The sequence below is a fragment of the Toxoplasma gondii genome, chromosome XII, assembly GCF_000006565.2.
Source record: "Toxoplasma gondii ME49 chromosome XII, whole genome shotgun sequence".
NCBI classification, from domain to species: Eukaryota; Apicomplexa; class Conoidasida; order Eucoccidiorida; family Sarcocystidae; genus Toxoplasma; species Toxoplasma gondii.
In genome coordinates, this window is record NC_031480.1 from 552,855 (window position 1) to 570,021 (window position 17,167).

General features: G+C 53.6%; 4 protein-coding genes across 4 annotated transcripts in view; 1 reads left to right on the plus strand and 3 right to left on the minus strand.

Moving 5' to 3' along the window:
• The first annotated feature begins 1,495 nt into the window (after positions 1-1,495).
• On the plus strand, positions 1,496-10,082 carry TGME49_308070 (hypothetical protein). Its single transcript, XM_018782540.1, has 7 exons — positions 1,496-2,513; positions 2,876-3,000; positions 3,613-4,928; positions 5,630-6,404; positions 7,019-7,708; positions 8,492-8,749; positions 9,175-10,082. The coding sequence occupies exons 1-7, from the start codon at positions 1,919-1,921 to the stop codon at positions 9,223-9,225; spliced, it is 3,810 nt and encodes a 1,269-aa protein (XP_018634777.1). The 5' UTR covers positions 1,496-1,918; the 3' UTR covers positions 9,226-10,082.
• A 733-nt stretch (positions 10,083-10,815) lies between these two features.
• Positions 10,816-13,599, minus strand: TGME49_308075 (hypothetical protein). The gene is made up of 3 exons (XM_018782541.1): positions 12,230-13,599; positions 11,518-11,608; positions 10,816-11,218 (listed from the first exon to the last, which is right to left on the minus strand). The coding sequence occupies exons 1-3, from the start codon at positions 12,453-12,455 to the stop codon at positions 11,191-11,193; spliced, it is 345 nt and encodes a 114-aa protein (XP_018634778.1). The 5' UTR covers positions 12,456-13,599; the 3' UTR covers positions 10,816-11,190.
• Positions 13,600-13,866: 267 nt separating this feature from the next.
• On the minus strand, positions 13,867-15,516 carry ROP5 (rhoptry protein ROP5; the record flags this gene model as incomplete). Its single annotated transcript, XM_002371884.2, has 1 exon — positions 13,867-15,516. The coding sequence occupies one exon, from the start codon at positions 15,514-15,516 to the stop codon at positions 13,867-13,869; it is 1,650 nt and encodes a 549-aa protein (XP_002371925.2).
• Positions 15,517-16,297: 781 nt separating this feature from the next.
• TGME49_308093 (rhoptry kinase family protein (incomplete catalytic triad)) overlaps positions 16,298-17,167 on the minus strand; it is a 4,105-nt gene continuing 3,235 nt past the window's right edge. Inside the window, exon 1 of the mRNA XM_018782542.1 lies at positions 16,298-17,167. This exon is cut by the window's right edge and continues 3,235 nt beyond it. The gene's annotated coding sequence lies outside the window, so the exon portion shown is untranslated.

The window sequence follows — 17,167 nt, forward strand, 5'->3', positions numbered from 1 at the left end:
CAGCCTCGCGCTCATGCCCCTGTGTGCATCATTATGCTTCTGCAAGTGATAAGAAAGCCAAGGGTGCACATGGGGAGGGGGTCCTATAGCACTTCCAGGAGGCCGCGAAAGGAGGTTGTCCAGCGTAGAGGGCGTTCTCGCTTCGGTGAGCGATGCAGGACTCGGGAAGGTCCCCGCCGCAAACTGGTACCCCAGGTGGCGCAAACCTGTGAATCACGTCTCATTTATGTGGGAGTTCTCGCCCGCAAATCCCATTTTCACTCTACCCAAGTGTGACGGTAAACATCTTCACAGTCGGCTCACAACTACTTGGAAACCTGAGAAATTGAGCAGGCGAAACACTAAGCGGCTTTCAGCGCGAAATCTTAGGACAACCAGGAAAAGTGAAGAGAGGGATAGGCATCCTCCGGCAGCGGCAGGATGATGAAACGCTCCTCTCTCTCTTCAATTCTTGCAATAAGTGTCTTCTTCTATGGTTTTTTCCCGCGATTCATAGGCACCCGCGACACTTGCAGCTCAACGCCCTCATTCGTAGGGAAGGGAAGTCCGACGTCTTCAGGGAAGTCCACTGAGCGCAGAAGGAGTAAAAACCCAGAGTCCAGTGTCTTTGTTTCTTCGATTTGAGTTATACCAATGTGGACACATGTACCCACCGAATATGAAGATAAGCTCCTCACTGCAATGGTACTTCCGAAAAGGAATCATAGTGGAATTTCCTACGAACGCCAGTTTCACGCGCTGATGACTTACAGCTGGAGAGCCAATCGCTTTCCCGACAAGCCGTTCTAGTCTTTGAGAACACACACTTCAACGAAAAGAATCGCTGTAAGGGCCCTCAACAGTTTCGCGACACACGAGCACGGCTTGTGTGGCTAGAAGCCACGGCTTCGAACGAAGGAAGCACGCATGCGCCGTCGACTGTGCGTTTTCTTTTCCAGGAAAACTGCAGAGAAACAATTGAATCCGAAGAGAAATCCGTTTTAACGGAATCCGTGACTAGCCTCGAAGACTGGCGTTTTCCTGAAGTCTTCGGCGAAGCAAACTGTAAAACTTATGAGTAGGGTTACCCAAGCTTTTCGCCACCCTGGATGTCCGCATCTCACCGTGTCTCCGGTTCCAAGTCCCTGTCTCCACTTCTCTTTCACCATTGTCTGTTTCCTTTCGTCTCGGCCTTTTCTCCTCATTTTTCTCTGTCGCACCGTGTGTCTTGCATTCCGTCCTTTCCTCTTGCTCCCCTTTTCCCTCCCGTTTTCTTCGCTTGCTTCACGCAGCTGCATGCATCACAAAGCAAAAGCCGCTTCTAAAAGTGTAAGACATTCGCCATCCGTGCGTTTCTCGGTCTCTGTTCACTGCAAAATGTGCCTCTTCGCCCCTTTCACGGATAGAGTCTCCCTCAAAACCTTCTTCGCTGTCCTGGACAAGTCACTTGAGGCCTCTCGGTCAAAAAGTCGAGCGTTCCGGTCCTTCGCTCCTGGTCTCCCCCGCGTAGCCGCGAACTGCACTGATCGAGACCGTAAACGTGAGGGATTTCAGGCTCCGACGACTTCACAACGGGTCCATTCCGGTTCTCCTCCACTCGAGCGCAGTACGTGAACTCCTGCTGTCGCTCGGCGAGGAAGGGGGCAGGTCATGAAAAAGATCTCTCCGTGGAGCTCCCATAGAACGACATGTACGTCCTCTGAGCAGGTGCAGAGAACTGCAGATACTCCTGCCACGGAGAACAGCTTCCCCTTCCGACTCGCGATATCGGCGCCTCACCTGCTGGTACTCTTCGCGCCTGTCGGACTGTCAGCCCCTCCTTTCATACATGAGAAGCATCTGCTGTCCCTGGCTGCGTGGTTTGTCGCCGCGGCGCTGAACTCTCGCCGCTGATTCGGTTCACTCTACGCCGCCAACTGTCACGCCGAGTTCCGAGAAAATGCATGCAGCCCCGGCTCTTTCGGCCGGCTCCGCGTTTCTCGGCACTCCGTTCTGTCCTGTCTCTCTGGAGGAGTTGTGCGAGACCGTTCGCGCTGAGAAAAACCTGAAGAGACACGAACAGCCTTCGCTGCCTGCGTTGCTCTCAGCATCAGCGAAGGCGTCGCGCCAGGAAGCCTCGAAACGCGTCGCTTCTGCGCGTCGCGCGAAACGGAGTGTCTCGGCAGACACCCGACAGCTAGCTGAGGACTCGAGGAAGTCCCGGCGAACGGAAGAAACGAAGGGCACGAGAAAAAATGGAGACCAGGAAGGACAACCTGCACCGAAGACGGCTTCTGAGCTCTCAACAGAGACAGCGGCGGACCAGAGAGAACTCCAGGATGGTCAGAGACAACGTCGATTGTGGCTTTTGCAAGAGGGCGCCGTTCGAGCAGAACGACTTGCAAACGAGGCTCTCGTTGCAGCTCAAGGCGCGGAGACCAATGCCGAAATTGGAGCAGAGAACGCGGGGTTTCGTAATGCTGGGGAAACAGATCTTCGTCGAGCTGTCAAGGGCGCTCTAAACAGAGACCCGCATGCAGTCGGATCGGCAGAAGGTGAGACGCACACCGAGATAAAGGAACGACAGGGAAGAGGAAAAGCAGAAAGAGGAAGGGAAGAGGAGGGAAGCGGTCCACAAAGCAGAGAAAAAAGTGAGACAGAGAATCGCAGACAGAGAGAAGAGAGAACGAGGAAGAACAGAGGAAACCTCGGGTGATGAAAGGTAAGGGAGAAAGAGGAAAAGGGAGCACTGAGGAGCTGCAGTAGAAACATTAGGACTGCGTAACAGAGGCGAAAGGAAAGACAACGTGTGTCGAGGAGCACTGACGATTTTTCAAACTTGATTCTACTTTTCAAACTCGGCAAAGCTGGAATGAACTGCGTCCTGCGCCTCCGCGTCTTCTCCGCTGGCTTGCAGGCTGGACCCCTCAGTCGTTTTACTCTTCTCGTCAAGACAGAAGAATGGACAGGAAGGAACCAATCTTGCAAAGCCCAGAAGACTTCATGGATGAAGAGGATCTTCAAGTAACATACAGCCACACAGTAAGCAACACAAGCGAGAAGGTTCAAAAACGACAGCCATTTACGTATATTATATATATATATATATATATATATATATATGTCGGTGCGTGTATGCCTCGATATATATGTATATATATATATATATACATATATATGTGTATGTATCTAAATGTCGATGTATATTTATACAAATGGCTCAACGCACGACCATTGTTGCATGAGTGAATGCTTTACCGATTCGATGTTTTTTACACATTTGCATGCACGCTGAAGATTGAGAGCGTGGGCACAAAGGTCCGTCCACCTTCGTCGTGTGTGTATGCCGCCGCGATGCTGTGTTGTGTATCTCCGTTTCCTTTTCTGTGGTTTCCTGTTCCGCTTTTCTCGACCTTTTTGCGGTCGATATGAGGCAAGTGTGTGTCTCTGCCTCGGCGGTTTGCTTTCGGGGAGTCTCTCTCGCCTCTTCCGCCGCCCTTTTTGAGTTTCCTCACGGCCTTCACCTCCTTCTGATGTATGCTTCTTCGGTCCTCTTTTCACCTTCCTTACCTGCCTGCGCCGTTGCTCTCTTTTCCCTGTCTCTCTGCTTCTTTCCACGCGTCTTCTCTGTGGTGCCTTGTCTCTCTTCCTCAGGAAGGAACGCGGCGTCGCTGGCCTTCTTCCTATCCTTCCACTCGTTCTCCCGAGCCGGTGAGCCGCGCCCTCCCCGCAAGACAACGAACAGAAGAGAGGGAAGAAGAGAGAGAAGAAGAGAGAGAAGAGGAAGAGAGAGAGGAAAAGATAGAAGGCCAGGACTCGAAGAAGGTTCGCTGGAGCGCGAGGAGCAGCGTCGTTTTTTCTAAAGGAAGGCGAGAAGTCTTCGACTGTGTTTGTAAGCCTATGGGGTGGTTGAAAAGTCGCTTCGTTTCGCAGCTCAAGCTTTTGCGAGAAGCGCTGGAGCGCGAGAAAGCGGAACTCGCACAGGAGTCGGAGACGCGTCTGGGGACACGAGGAGACAGCGAGAGCGCCGACGGTCGAGGGGGGCGTGACGGCAAGGAAAAGGAAGGGCAGACGGCGCTTTTCAAGCGAACCACGAGGCCTCAGCTGCCGCAGCACTTGGAGGAACTTCGGCGTCTTCAAAAAGAGGTGGAATGCATGCGCGAGCAGCGGCTGGATGCCGGGGACCAGGGCAGGCAGCGGAAGAAGGGAGAGAGGCGAGGGGTCGGAGGAACGGCTGAGGAGAGAGAAGAGGCAAGAGACGGAGCAAAGGGACAGAACGCGCGCGACGCGGGAACAGGGAGACGAAGCGGAGACCTGGAGGATGGCGAGAAGGGAGAGAGGGGAGCCCGCGGAGAGGACGAGGCAAAAGAGAGCGCAGGTGCAGTATACCAGGGCGCCAACGAGGGTACAAGGAAAAACAGAACCTTTGGGGGGGATTGGAAAGAAGATCGAGAAATCCTGGAAAAGCTGCTTCGCGCCCTTCTCACAGAGGAGGAACGGGAGAGCGAAAGAATCACAGAGCTACACAGAGAAGCTCAGGACATTCTGCTTACTGCTGCGGCGGGGAAGGACGCCTCAGACGAGTGGCTCAACATCTTCCATGCAGCCGACGAAGCCCCCAAGCCTAGTGACGCGGCGTCTGTGAACGCGTGCATGCATTCATCCTGTCTTTCGTCTCTCGACGGCGAGAGGGCAATGCATGTCTCTGGAGGGGGTGCGCTGAAGAACGCAGCAAGAGACGTTTTTATAGTCGAAGACAGCGACGACGAAGATCGGCTTATATTCGAGGTCAACGCGTACCGCCCCGAGAATCGCTTTGCCGCCGTTGCTGGAGGCGAACCAGCCGGAAGCGGAGATCGGGGACAGGCAGGGGCAGGGGGACAGGAAGCTCTCTCTGACAACTCTGCGAATCTCGACATCGGTCAAGTTTTTTGTCTGGAGGAGAAGGAACAAACAGAAACGAGTGGATGGTAGGATACGAGCAAAGCGACCGCGAAAGCATCTCTTGTCTCGGCCACAAGTTAAACGAAACTGAAGTCATCGTTTGTACGCTCTCGCCTCTTTCGCACTTCTGTCTATCCTCTTTGTGTATGCTATCTTTCTGCACCTCTCGACGTCCACCTATATCTCTCCCTGCATCTGTCTATCTCTTTAGTCTATCTAATCTGTCTATGCCTCTTTCCATCTGTCTATCCGGATCACGTATCGGTGTATAGGCATGTGCATGTCTTGCATCGATCGATGGATGATTTGTTACGGGGTGGGCACACCCCACATGTATCCGTCCTTTTGTCTGCTCCGCGTAAACTTTCAGACTCTCCAGGCGTACCCCTATGAACTCGAGTATCGACATCCGGTTTACATGCTGATCCTTCGTTTCTTCTTTTCTTCTTCTTTTCTTCCGTATGTCTGTAGGTGCGCTCCTTTCCTTTTCAGCAACTGGGCGTATGTTTCCCCACTTCCTTCTTCCCTTCGTTTCGCAGAAGTACTTGAGGTGCTCCTTTCTTTGTTGTCTTGTTCTCGAGTGACTCTGTGACCTTTCACCTCTTGCGTGAAAGCGTGTATGCGTGAGGCCCCCGTGTTCCATCGTCCTTCTTCCAGGGATGATCGCTTCCTGCTTCCCCAGGCCTCGAGTGCAAAGAGCGTCTCTTTCCTTGCTTCTTGTCTGCAGGTTCCCGCCGCCCGTGCCCCCGGCGTGGTTCGACGGCGTCTATCGGCCTCCTGTCGCCCCTGCTGCTGCTGCTGGTTCGTTTGTGCAGGCAGGCGTCGCGCGTCTTCTGCCTCGCCTGCGCGGGGATCTCCTCGGCGCTGGCGAAGGTCGGCGCGAAGAGGCCGGCGAAGGAGACAGTTTGAGGAGACAAGGGCGACCAGGCACCTGGGGAGAGACACGTGGTTGTGGCATTCTGGCGCGGGAGTCCTCTTCAGAACAAGCGGGTGGAGACGAAGCAGGCTCGGATTCGAACGAACGCTCAGAACTTCAGGAAAGAGAAATCCATCATCCTGAACAGGTTGTGCCCCAGAGGCAACACGCTCAGAGGCCTACGCCTTCAGCTGTCCCTTCTTTTCCTTCTGCTTCGACGTCTCGTCGTTTGCCTTTGTGGCAAGGTGTGTCTGAGGCGGACAGGAAAAAGATTCTCTCTCATTTGTTTGGCGGTGAAGAGAACGGGCGAGAGCAGGGAGCAGAGGCGCGGAAAACGCTTTTTCCCTGGAGCAGAGAAAAACGCAAGTTGCCGCAATGGACGCGAGAAGGCGAGCTTTACCCACAAGCGGCCCACCTGGAGAGACACCAGAGGCAGCAACTGCAGCGACGGAAACAAGACGAGTTGGAGCAAAAGTGGCGAGCACTGCATGCGCAAATTCGAGACGTGCTGAAGGAAATCGAAGAAGCGATCAAGGCCCGGCCAGACAAACGCATTCGATGGGAGCTGTTTGTCGACAGAAGGGAGGTAAATTCCTATCGTCGCTACACTTGTATCATATCAATCTGTTAATCGATTCATTCATCTATATCTGTTGATTCCTGTCTAGCTGTATCCTTCGAGTATGTTTCTCCAGCGATATGTCTTCTCTATCGTTTTGTATCTATCCATGCTAGGGACGCAGGGGAGAGGAAGGGGATGTGGACTAGGGTAAACGAAGTTCAGTTGTAGATGCATGCCCAAGTGTCGCTACGCCCAAAGTGCGGCGAAAAGAAGGCAAGGCGAGGGCGCAACAGAAGATCTGTGGGTAAAGGATCGTTCCTTACTGAATCATGTTCTTCGAGAAACGAACAATGAGCCGACGTGGAGGCACTCGAAAAAAAGAATACAAGCACGGAAGCGAAGGACAAGCAAGGCGCTGAAAGTTTTGGTTGAGGATAGAGAAGAAGAAGAACAAGGAAAAGAACGCAGACGGTGACAAACACTGGAAAGAAGGGAAAGAGGATTACGAAGAGGACAGGGGAGGCTGAGAAAGAGCAGGCGATAGCGAGGAAAGACTGTACACAGTAGGAAATGATGCTCACGGTCAAACACGCAGTGGCGTTTCTTTTTGTGCGGTGTTGTGCATCTTCCTGATGCAGAAAGAGGAAGCAGAAGCGAAACCGAATCACGTCGAAACCTCTTTTAGCACCGACGCTCCCCCATCTCGCTCTCTTTCACCTTCTTCATCTTCCTCCTCGTCTTCTTCGTTGTCTTCTTCTCCGTCTTTTTCTTCTCCGTTGTCTCCTTCGTCGTCTTCTTCCTCTTCTTCCCTTCCTGTGTCTGGCGAAGGGGGTGGGTGTGCAGCTGACGCTGGGAAGGAGTTGGACGAGTTTCTTTCCTGGCATCGTCGTTTGTCTCAGCTTCGTGGGCAGCTGGCGGCGACGCGGAAAGAGGCAGCTGCATGCGCGGCGGAGGCCTGGCGCGAAGGCACCTTCGAGGTGCGACTGAGCGAAGCGTCGCCGCAGGGCGCCCCCGGTTCGCACGCAGGAGTAGGGGAGGCGGAGGACCTTTGCCGAAGGTCAGCGGAGACGACGCCTGGCGAGCAGGGGAACGGGTGTCGGAGTGGACATCGCAGCGCGGCGGAGCAGGGAGAAGGCGAGACGAAAGTCAAGGGGAGAGCGCCTCGCGTAGTCCCCAGAGGAAAAAAGGCAGAAGCGGAGGAAGAAGAACAGACCTTGAGTTTGGAATCCATGCTTCCGCTGCTCAGCTCGCGAAGGACGGCGGCGAACTGGGCTCCGAATCCGACTCTGTGCCGTCGACTGGGAATCCCAAATCCGTGGGCGAGGATGGTGAGATTTTTGTTGGGTGTTTTCACGAGTTGCAAGCCATGACCCAGTATGTTTCTCAGGGGTCGGCGAAACAGCCGTAACACACGGATAGTCACACGGATCGTCGAGGTATTACGTGACGCAGTTAAAGAGTCTGAGGTGACATACAACATCTGAAGGAACCCTCAGTTTTGGATGAAGTCGCTTTCGCCACACTCTGGTTTCCGTCGCGGGCTGCCCCTGCCTGGTGAGGAACTTGACAGGCATCAGTGGATTTACACAAGCTGCAAAAGGGCATCGCGACTTGAGATGCGAAACGCCTTTCCGTCCTTGTTTGCCCGAGGTGTTTTCTCTTCGACAGACGCTTTGCTCTCCGAGTCTCTACGGGTATCAGGCTGCGGGACGTGCTTCTCGAGTCCCGGGGAGTTTCCTGCTCCCTGCACCGCCGTCCTCTTGTTTCCGCGTTGGCGGTTGCATCTCGTTCACAGTCACCCGAGATAGAGGTGCCGCATGCTTGAGTTAATGTCCGGTTATGCAACGAGGCACTTGGCTTCGCGTCCCTGGCACTTGGCAGCCATGCGAGCGGCGAGAAGGGAAGTTCCAAGCGAAATGCTCCTTTCGCTGTGCCATCTCTGTGGGCTCTCTTCTCTGCGTGTGTCCCCAAAAGGGGCTCAGAGTGCCTCTTCTCACCGCTGGTCTGTTTTGTGTTTTTGTGGATTTGGCGAACACTGCTTGTGTGTTCCTTTTCAACATTTCCCGGATCCCATTGCACTTGCTTTGGGGGTGCGCCTGTATTGTTTTCAGCCTTTCTTCGACGATCGCAAGCCGACAAGTCTGCCCACATGCCACGAAAATCTCGTTTTCTGCGAGACCGAGAAAGACGCGGCAAACAGCGTTTCCCGTTCTGCGGCGGAGGACGATAAGTGCGAGCGCGAGGCGGGGAAGGTCCAGGACGCTGTGGGTTCGGCTCTCCAGCCACTCTCGATGTCCGTCGAAGCGGAACTGACCACAGTCAAAACGCCTGCAGTGGCGTCGGGCTGTCCACGGACAAATCTGTTTATGGTACGGCCAGCGACAGCGAGTTGAGGAAGGGCACGGCGAGGCAGCTTGCTGAGTCGATTCTGACATCGAAAAGTGTAAACGCAAGAAACATAATCAAACGCGTGTTTGGAGACCGATAGAGAAGCGCTCTCGGTCGGCGTTTTAGCCCGGCTCGCGCGCCATGTAGGCATGCATGCAGTGGGTTTCGGGGGACGCGGTGAAACGTGCTCCATTTGTGGCTGTCTCTTCGTGAATTGGAGAACGAGGGCTTTGTCTGGGATAGAAGGGGAGATAAGGCTGAGAAAGGGACTGAACGTGGAATGGGCAAAAAAGGAGAGAAAGATGTCTAGAGGCGGATGCCTGTTTCGGCATGTTGTCGGTCGTGGCCACTGTACTATAAAAACAGTTGGCTTCTTTGCGGTGCGTCGCCGTGTCCACTTCTCTAGGCAGTGTTCAACGCGGATCCGAGCGACAGCAGCGAGGAAGACGAAGCGTGAAAGAGATGATGGTGTAGCCGGAGATGTCACGAAACACCAGCGACGAGAACTCGGCGGCAGAACGGCGAATAGACGAGAGAGACGCTTGTAGAAGGCTCGAGAAAGAGGACGACGAAATGGGCTGACAGGGAAAACACCCCGCAGGGAAGGCATTCAACGAGTTCATGACACTCAGGGACAGTGCGTGGCGGAGGACCCGAGAAACGTTCATGCACAAGGGCAAAGGCGCGAACAGGATTCACGGAAGAGACATTTTGGGCAGGCGTTTCAAAAGATCAAACGACAGCCAGACCTCGATTGTGATCAACATGCCTCTACGGAAAGCCAGGGGAGTCAACCGCGCGCGATCGAGAGAGAGGTCGAGGGGAAGAATAACAGCCAGATCGATAACACTCCGCAGAGGCGCATGCAGCAGAGAAGAAATCCGTGCCAGAGGGAAAAGAGAGATTGAGGGCAGTGCAAGCCGAAGTTCCAGAAGAGAAAGGATCCGTCGGCCACCAAGTGCTGGTGCAGGGAGGTGACACAGAGCGAGCGAGAATACTGGAGAAACAAAGAGAGAAGGGGAGCGTGGAAGGACGGGAGAAAAACACCGCAAACACTTGCGGGTAATTTGCCGCAAGGAAATCTCTGTTTTTTGCGCAGTTTAACTACACGCTTGCCTCTTATGAACTTTGTGAATTGAGCTGCAATCGCGCTTCTCTTTTGTGGCGTTTTCTGTTGATCCCTTCAATGGAGCAGTCGCAGTTGTCCGTGTTTTATTTGTTCGGCAGTTCCTCGTTCTCCCGTGTCTTGCTCCTTTTCATTTCGCGGGGAAAGCTCAACGTAAAAGTTACACGGTATTTCTTTGGTAGATCGGACGTTTCTATGCTTTGATCAGTTTGAGAATCTGACACGGCATGAAAATCGGAATATTTTCCACTATTGTTGCTTCCGAGGCGGGCAAGCCGGTACTGGTCGTCGCCCGTCTGTCCGAGATAAGAAGGGGGACGTTTCTCGACAGCTTGTCCCCGTACTAACGACTCTGTACTGCTTTTACCGGTTCTCTATCTAAGATGGCAAGAGCAGCCCCGATCGCACACACTCAATCTGGTCACACGCTTCTCCCACCGCTGTTCCAGTGGCAACGACATTCAGACCAGCTTGCACTGACGCATAGAACACCAGAAACGCTCCTAACGCTGGCTGCTCAGGCAGGGAACAAGCATCTAGTTGTAGAGATCGAGTGCTGCTTCCTTTTGGTATTTTATGATTCAGTTGTTGGGAACCATCTTGTGTTGAAAGTCAGCGTGTCCAAGCCTGCGGATGACAACCACATTTCACCTGTTATTCCAGTCTTCTGACTCAACCCAGACGTTCCTCTCACTGTAGTCTCTCCTGTCAAAGGTGGAAATTGCTCTTCGTCGAACACTGCCCGCATTCCTGCATGGGCGATATGTAAATAGATATACACTAAGAGGCGTGTGAACGGGGCTGCGAACGCGTACTTGTACGCTGGGGGGTGCGCTTTACAGCAAGTATACAGGTGTAGCGTGCCACACTTCGCGATCTTGATGTCTGAAATGTTTCACCATGTTGCTTTGAATAAAAACAGGCGGCTTTATCATGAACAAGCGTGGCGCATGCGTCGGCCAAGCTTCTCAAGAGCGAAATAGACACGAGGTGACACACTGGGTGGGGCCCAGTTTCCTGAGTAAAAGTGCCACGAACGGACGGCGAGAGTTGGCAGCGGCAGCTGTCTGTTAGAGTGCGTACGCAAGAAACAGATAATGATTGGGCTGGCCGTCTAGAGTCGCATCATGTCCTTGAAATAATGCTGGTCTTGAGCCGCTAAAACACTACATCCCGCTAAGATTGTGAAAAATTTGGGAGCTTCCTACGGGCTACAAACGCATGGAAATTTCTGACAGCGCAAGCGTCTGCCAAGCTTCGTGTGGGCTGTAGACTGAGAGACGAACACCGACAACGTTAGGGACGTCCTCGGATGTGTCCACGCCTGCCGATAAACGCAAGTGAACAACTCGTGCTTTCTGCGATGGAGTAAATGCAGTAGCCGGGGTCAATCTTCAGGTTCCCCACCGACTCCAGTGGCACCTCCATCGGGGGAGAAAAAGCATACATACCCAGATCTTGACTGCATTCAGAGACCGATATCCCTCCTGTCTAGCATAAAAGGCCAAAAAGACTACTATCCGCGCGATGGCGGCATTCTCACGTACTCTGCCACGAACCAACGCTGGGCAAAAGCAAGGCCGCTTCTTATGCACATCGAATGCCTGTGGGAGACTTCCTTACTTCCACTGTGGCATCTGCTGCCGAGACACATCCAGTCTCCATCCGTTTGAGGTCTGCTGAACAGCGCCGGTCACCCATCCAGGTCGCGTAGCTGAGAAGGAGAACCAAAATAAACTGAATTTCTCTTTGTTTTGCATTCCCTCGAAGCCGTCTTCGTGCATCGACTACACCAGTGAGTGGAACAAAAAAAGTGCTCAAAACGACCGCAGCACGGACACATGCAAACCATGTCTACCGTTGGACATCACTGACTGCTGCCCCGGACTGACCATCGAAACCAGGCCTGTCATCCATTACTGTGTCGACCGGTGTTGGCGCTATTCCGCCACCGATGAACACTACAGACGGCGCACGCTAGAATTGGTGATCTACGTATCTCTCTTCTCAGCACATCCCCGGCATTCACTGCACTCGTGCGGCAACCCGCTAAACACTGTACGCGCTGCTGCGGAGCAGTGTCGTGCTTCAATCAATTATGTAGCTGCTGGTCTCAAGATCTCGCGACAGCCCGTCACGTCCACACGGTACGTGCATGGTCCTGACTCTAACAACTCGCGCGCGCCTTTCGCCCTTTAAAGTGTTCGAGAACCATTTCCCCGTGTAGACACCAACATTCACACAGTCCTAAATGTGCATTGCGGCATGCAAGGTGAGTCTTTGTTAGGCCAAGCGAAGACTAAGGAAGTGACTGCGTCAGAAGAAATTGCCTCACTATGTCTTTGGTACGACCGCCGGCCAGCGACGGTACTCTCGGCAGCGTCACAGAAACACGAACCCAGGAGGAGTAGCTGGTGACCTGAGAACAAACTCTGAATCTCCCTTTGCTCGGAATTTTCGACGAAACAGCAACTGTGTGGGGAAGAACACATTGATCGAAAGCGCACGGGTGTAGGCATTCCAACCGCCAATAATGAAAGATGAATCCCATCCACCCACATTCTTCACCAACCCCCTTTCGATTGCAGAGTTGTGAACAGCTACTCACATACAGGCTCTAGCGATCGAGCACGGAGTGCTTCAGCTGCCTCTGTGGATCTCTCTAAACGGTATGGTGCCCATTGTGCAACGTGGTACCCTCCCCTGTGTTCCTTCTTTTCTTGGACCAGCATCCGTCGGGTTTTGCCACACATCCAAATACGACTGACATTTGCGATTGCTGCTTCGACCTTTGCCACAATGTTGCTCAAGCTGCCACTTTTCTTACTGCACTTTTATACCGACGACCAGCTCACCACAGTGTTTTGAAGCGCACAGAGCGAAAGAAAGCTCGTAGACACTCACTGAGGAACCTAGCCGGCCCCCGAATTCCAGATACTGTACACACGACTACCAGCAATCGTGCTTTACATTCTGCTGCGGGTGGAACTGCTCTAGCAACGGGACCCAGAGAGCGTCAGGGGACCGCCACCTGCTCTAACCAGGCGCATAGTGCCAACTGTGAAGCGGTGGAACCATAAGACAATGATACTCACATAGTTCAACCCTGTATTAATTAACTCAGTTATTTAGTTTTAGGCGTTTGACCGGTCCCACTTCTCCGTGTCATCCGACTGCCCGCACACCAAAGTGCAATAGCGACTCTGAAAACACGTGATTCTGGCCATCGCCTACCATCTTCTCTGTATGAGGTGACGCGTGAGGCGCCATGAAGGCAATGCCGCAAAACCGTAAAGGCTACCATAATACGGAACCCTTCTCCTCAATCGGCAACCGCCACGAGCCTTCAACGAATATCATGACTAGCCACGGCATCAAGGAGCCACCGTCGGATTCATCCGCCCTATCGACGTCCTTTAGACTTGATAGGGCGATTTACCGGTCGAGGTTCATCAGAGAAAGCCGAGAACCACGGGCGTCCGGGGGCTCCCTTTTTTATCAACCAGAAAACAAAATTTGACAGTTACGGTCAGGCATGCAAAAGCCTCCCGAAATACTCCGCCGCCTCACGCGGCACCACTGAACGTGAACAGACAGCGTCCACATACTTCACCTTCAGCTGGAGCTGGAAACGGATTCTGCCACCAAAGGACACACCAGTGAATATGAACAAACAGCGCTCGAGTACTCGTCCTTCAGCGGAAAACAGATTCTGCTGCCAAGGGACGGGAAACGAACAGTAGAGGATTGCCTGCAGAAGCTCAACTGACAGGAGACACCTTTCAAACGTCCTGACACTTCGCTACCGCCCTACATCTGACAAACCAGCCTCGAACAGTCACAATCCCCATGACGTAGAGCGGGACACGTCGTTGCATTTGCTCTTCGAACATGCGGGGCACAAGCTGTACATGCCGCATCTGGACCCTCTCCGGAAACTGCCCCTGACGCCCCGTTGGCAGAGCCGTTTTCTCAAGCGACTGAGGGCGCAGCAGTAGGTTGTCCTGTTGATAGGCTGCTCGATATTTCGTTTTGGAGCTGGAGGAACTCTGGCGTCTCCATGGCCTCCAAGGGAAGCAGGCGTCGCCGCCTATCGAAGTTGAGGAACCGTCTAGTAAGTGTCTGCACGAAGTCAGGCACAGGTATACATGAGTCGAATAGCAGACTGTCAGTCCCTGGAACTCGTAGACTTGGCCTTTTCCATGTCCGTTTGATCCCAGGTGTCACGAGTCCGAAAGGCAAGACTAGGCACCAAACCCGGTATATGCTAAGACCCAGTTGCCACGCATTGAGCGCGTGTGTAAATGTTGCCGTGTTTGCATTCAAGAACTCCCGAGGCGCATAGGTAACCGGGACGCTTGATGCCGGTCCTCGGGTTCCGACCTTCCTCAACGTGGATACATCCCCCATCATCAGGCGGCCATCGGGCATAATGAAAAGGTTTTCAGGTGTGAAGCGTCCATGCACAAGTCCTTTGCTCTGCAGGTTGGCTGCCAGACGGATCAGCTGTGCCGTTAGTAAGTGACGCGCTAAAATACCTTCTTCCCCCCTGAATACATACACGAAGTCCAATGTCCTAAAGAGCAATTCAAGATCCACCGACGCAGCGGGCATGAGAAAGAAATAGTTCGCGACTGCATAGTCGCTCTGTCCTGGACTCAGCTGAGCGAAAGGGGGCTGAGACTGAACTGCCACAGCATCGGAGGGAAGTAAAAGCCTGCGTCTGTCCCGTGCCTCCTCTGGACTCTCCCCAAGCAACCTCGCTGCCGCAAAAGTCGCTTCATGCAACCGCTCCAGCTCTGATCGGGAATTCTCGGCACCCATAGTGAAGACCTTCAGAGCGAAATCCTCCAGGCGCTCTACATCCCTTACTAAAAATACGACAGATCGGTCACCGACTCGAAGAGGCTCCACCAATTTCAACTTCCGCTCTCCCTGACTCAAAAGTGAATCCACGGTTGTTTCAGCATTTTGCGGCCATACAGTTGCCATGACAGCCTCAACCATCGCTGCAGGTTCTTTCAACGCTTCTTCGCGACAGTATCCAATCAGCTCTTCTTCACGTTTCAGCAGGTCGCGCATGAACGAATCTCCAGCTTCCAACCCATGAAACGAAGGGTCCAGCAGCGGTCTCTGTCTCCCTCTCCACCATCTTTGCGCCCGGCGGCCGAGACCGGAGAGCCACCTCGGCGTAAGGCGTCCGAAGAAGCCCCTCAGCCTACGGAAGTGCTGAGCAAGTCTCTTCCGAAGTGGCGGGCGCGGCCCCTGATGGGTTTCGTCAGCAACTCCTGCGCCATCTGCGGTTCCTCTTCCCCGACGAAGTCTGCGAACTAATCTTCTGAAAATCCCCTCGGACGCAGATGTGGTGGTAGACGATGCTGGCACTCGGGGAACTCTGCCGCCGCTCATATCTGCCACCTCTTCGACCACGCCCTGCGGGAAATCTGAATCGTCTCCAGTTCCTGACTGCGCCTCAGTGTCCCCACGAGCCACATGCGGGGTTCCCGAAGCCAGATCATTCGTCCTGGAGTTTGGCGGAGAGAGCTGAACTGCCCCCGCCCGCCACAACAGGCAACCTACCAAGACAAGCCACGTGGCTAGTCTAGCGAGCTTCGTCGCCATCTGGCAGATGTTGTGAGGTCTTGGTTGTTCAGAGCGCTACAATGCGGCAGGGCCGTCCGTGTATCCTGCTAAAATCATATACGTTGTCGTGTCAGACCTTTCCTCTGTCGCCATTGACTGGATTCACTTCGTCGTCTCGAATACAAACAAAAAGACAAGAACTGGAAGGCATGAAATGGTGAGCTACCCTTTGCCGTGGTGGCTCCTCTCAGCTAGAGCGCCACCCTTGCTCGCGGTGCTTCCGCTGCTGCGGGGACCCGTGGCACATCACGGAGGCGCCTGCGTCTCTCGGGTCACGGTCTCACCGGCAGACGGCGAAGAAAAAGCGGGTCTGCCCTTCCAAACAAATGAACCTACGGGAAGGCCCCAGCTGTCCGACACTGAATGCGATGGCCAAAGGCCGAGACGACTTCGAAGTTGGCAGCGGAATAAATCAGCTCACTTACCTGATGGCTGCCAGATCAGTCGCCGTGCTCTGTGTCCGCCTGATGATTCAAACGCCGACAGGTAGCGCAGACGCGAAACACAAACCAAGCCCCGGTCTTGAGAATGAGGGTGCATCAAATTGCTGTGCATGCCAACATCAGTGCTGCGATGCTGTAGTACGGGGTGGCGGCAGCCAGATTGAGTAAGGTCTAATAACTAACTGCAGCACTTCGCAGGACCTGGTAGCCAGTAGAAATTTATGCTTGAATCAGGATCTAATCCACGGCGTTTGAGAGTGTCACGCCGTCACACGAATCCCGGTACTGAGTGGAAGAATGCCGGCGTTATTTTCGTACGTCTGAAGCTACAGGCGATGCAAATTGGAATTCGTGATCGACATACCTTTCTTCTCAGCACAGTCCCCCGAGTCACTACATCCGTGCGGCAACACGCTCGACAGCATATAGCGGTGCAGTGCAGCAGTCTTTTGTTTCAGTCAAGGATTTAACTGCTCGTTTCTAGATCTCCCTACATAGCGTCTCGCCCACACGGCACGCCCATGGTCGCGACTCTAACAGCTCGCGTGAACCTTGCGTCCTTTAAAGTGTTCGAGAAATGTTTTCCCCTGTAGGCACCAGCTTTCAAATAGTCCCGAATATCCACTTCGGCATGCAGGATGTGTATTTTGCTAGGTCAAGCGGAGGAGGAGGAACTGGGCACGTTACCGAAAATTACCACACACTGCCGCTGACACGACCGCCGACCAGAGCCCTTGCAGAAAGGCGAACCCAGGTGGAAAGGCCTGTGAACAGAGAAGAAACGCGGAATTTCCCTTTATTCGGACTTTCGGTAACACAGCAACTGGGTGGCGAAGACCACACTGAGCGAAAGCGCACGGGTGTTGACGAACCATCAATAATGAAAGATGAATATCATGCTCCCACCCCCCCCGTTCTTCAGCCTCTTTACCGCCGAAACACCCCAATCTGCTTTCCCGCGTCTGTCACCACTCAGAAACCTCTCGTCTGCAGAATCGTGAACAGCTACGCATGTCTAGGCTGTAGCGATGGAGCACGCACGGTTTCGACCGCCTACGTGGGTCACTTGTGTGTTTCTTCTTTTCTTACATCTCCCTCCGTCGGTCTTCGCCAAACCTGTATATTTCCACGTCCACCTCGATGTTTCGAGTTCTGCCACAATGCTGCGCAGCCTGTCGTTCTATCAT

Excerpts from the sequence above, each read along its gene's own strand:
- TGME49_308070 (XM_018782540.1), top strand. The coding sequence starts at position 1,919 with ATGCATGCAGCCCCGGCTCTTTCGGCCGGCTCCGCGTTTCTCGGCACT. Across the intron at positions 2,514-2,875 it reads TGCAGTCGGATCGGCAGAAG|GCTGGACCCCTCAGTCGTTT; the intron begins GTGAGACGCACA and ends GCTGGCTTGCAG. Across the intron at positions 4,929-5,629 it reads CAAACAGAAACGAGTGGATG|GTTCCCGCCGCCCGTGCCCC; the intron begins GTAGGATACGAG and ends TCTTGTCTGCAG.
- TGME49_308075 (XM_018782541.1), bottom strand. The coding sequence starts at position 12,455 with ATGTGGGTGGATGGGATTCATCTTTCATTATTGGCGGTTGGAATGCCT. Across the intron at positions 11,609-12,229 it reads GCGGTCGTACCAAAGACATA|CTACGCGACCTGGATGGGTG; the intron begins GTGAGGCAATTT and ends TCTCCTTCTCAG. Across the intron at positions 11,219-11,517 it reads CAGCAGATGCCACAGTGGAA|GCGTGGACACATCCGAGGAC; the intron begins GTAAGGAAGTCT and ends GTTTATCGGCAG.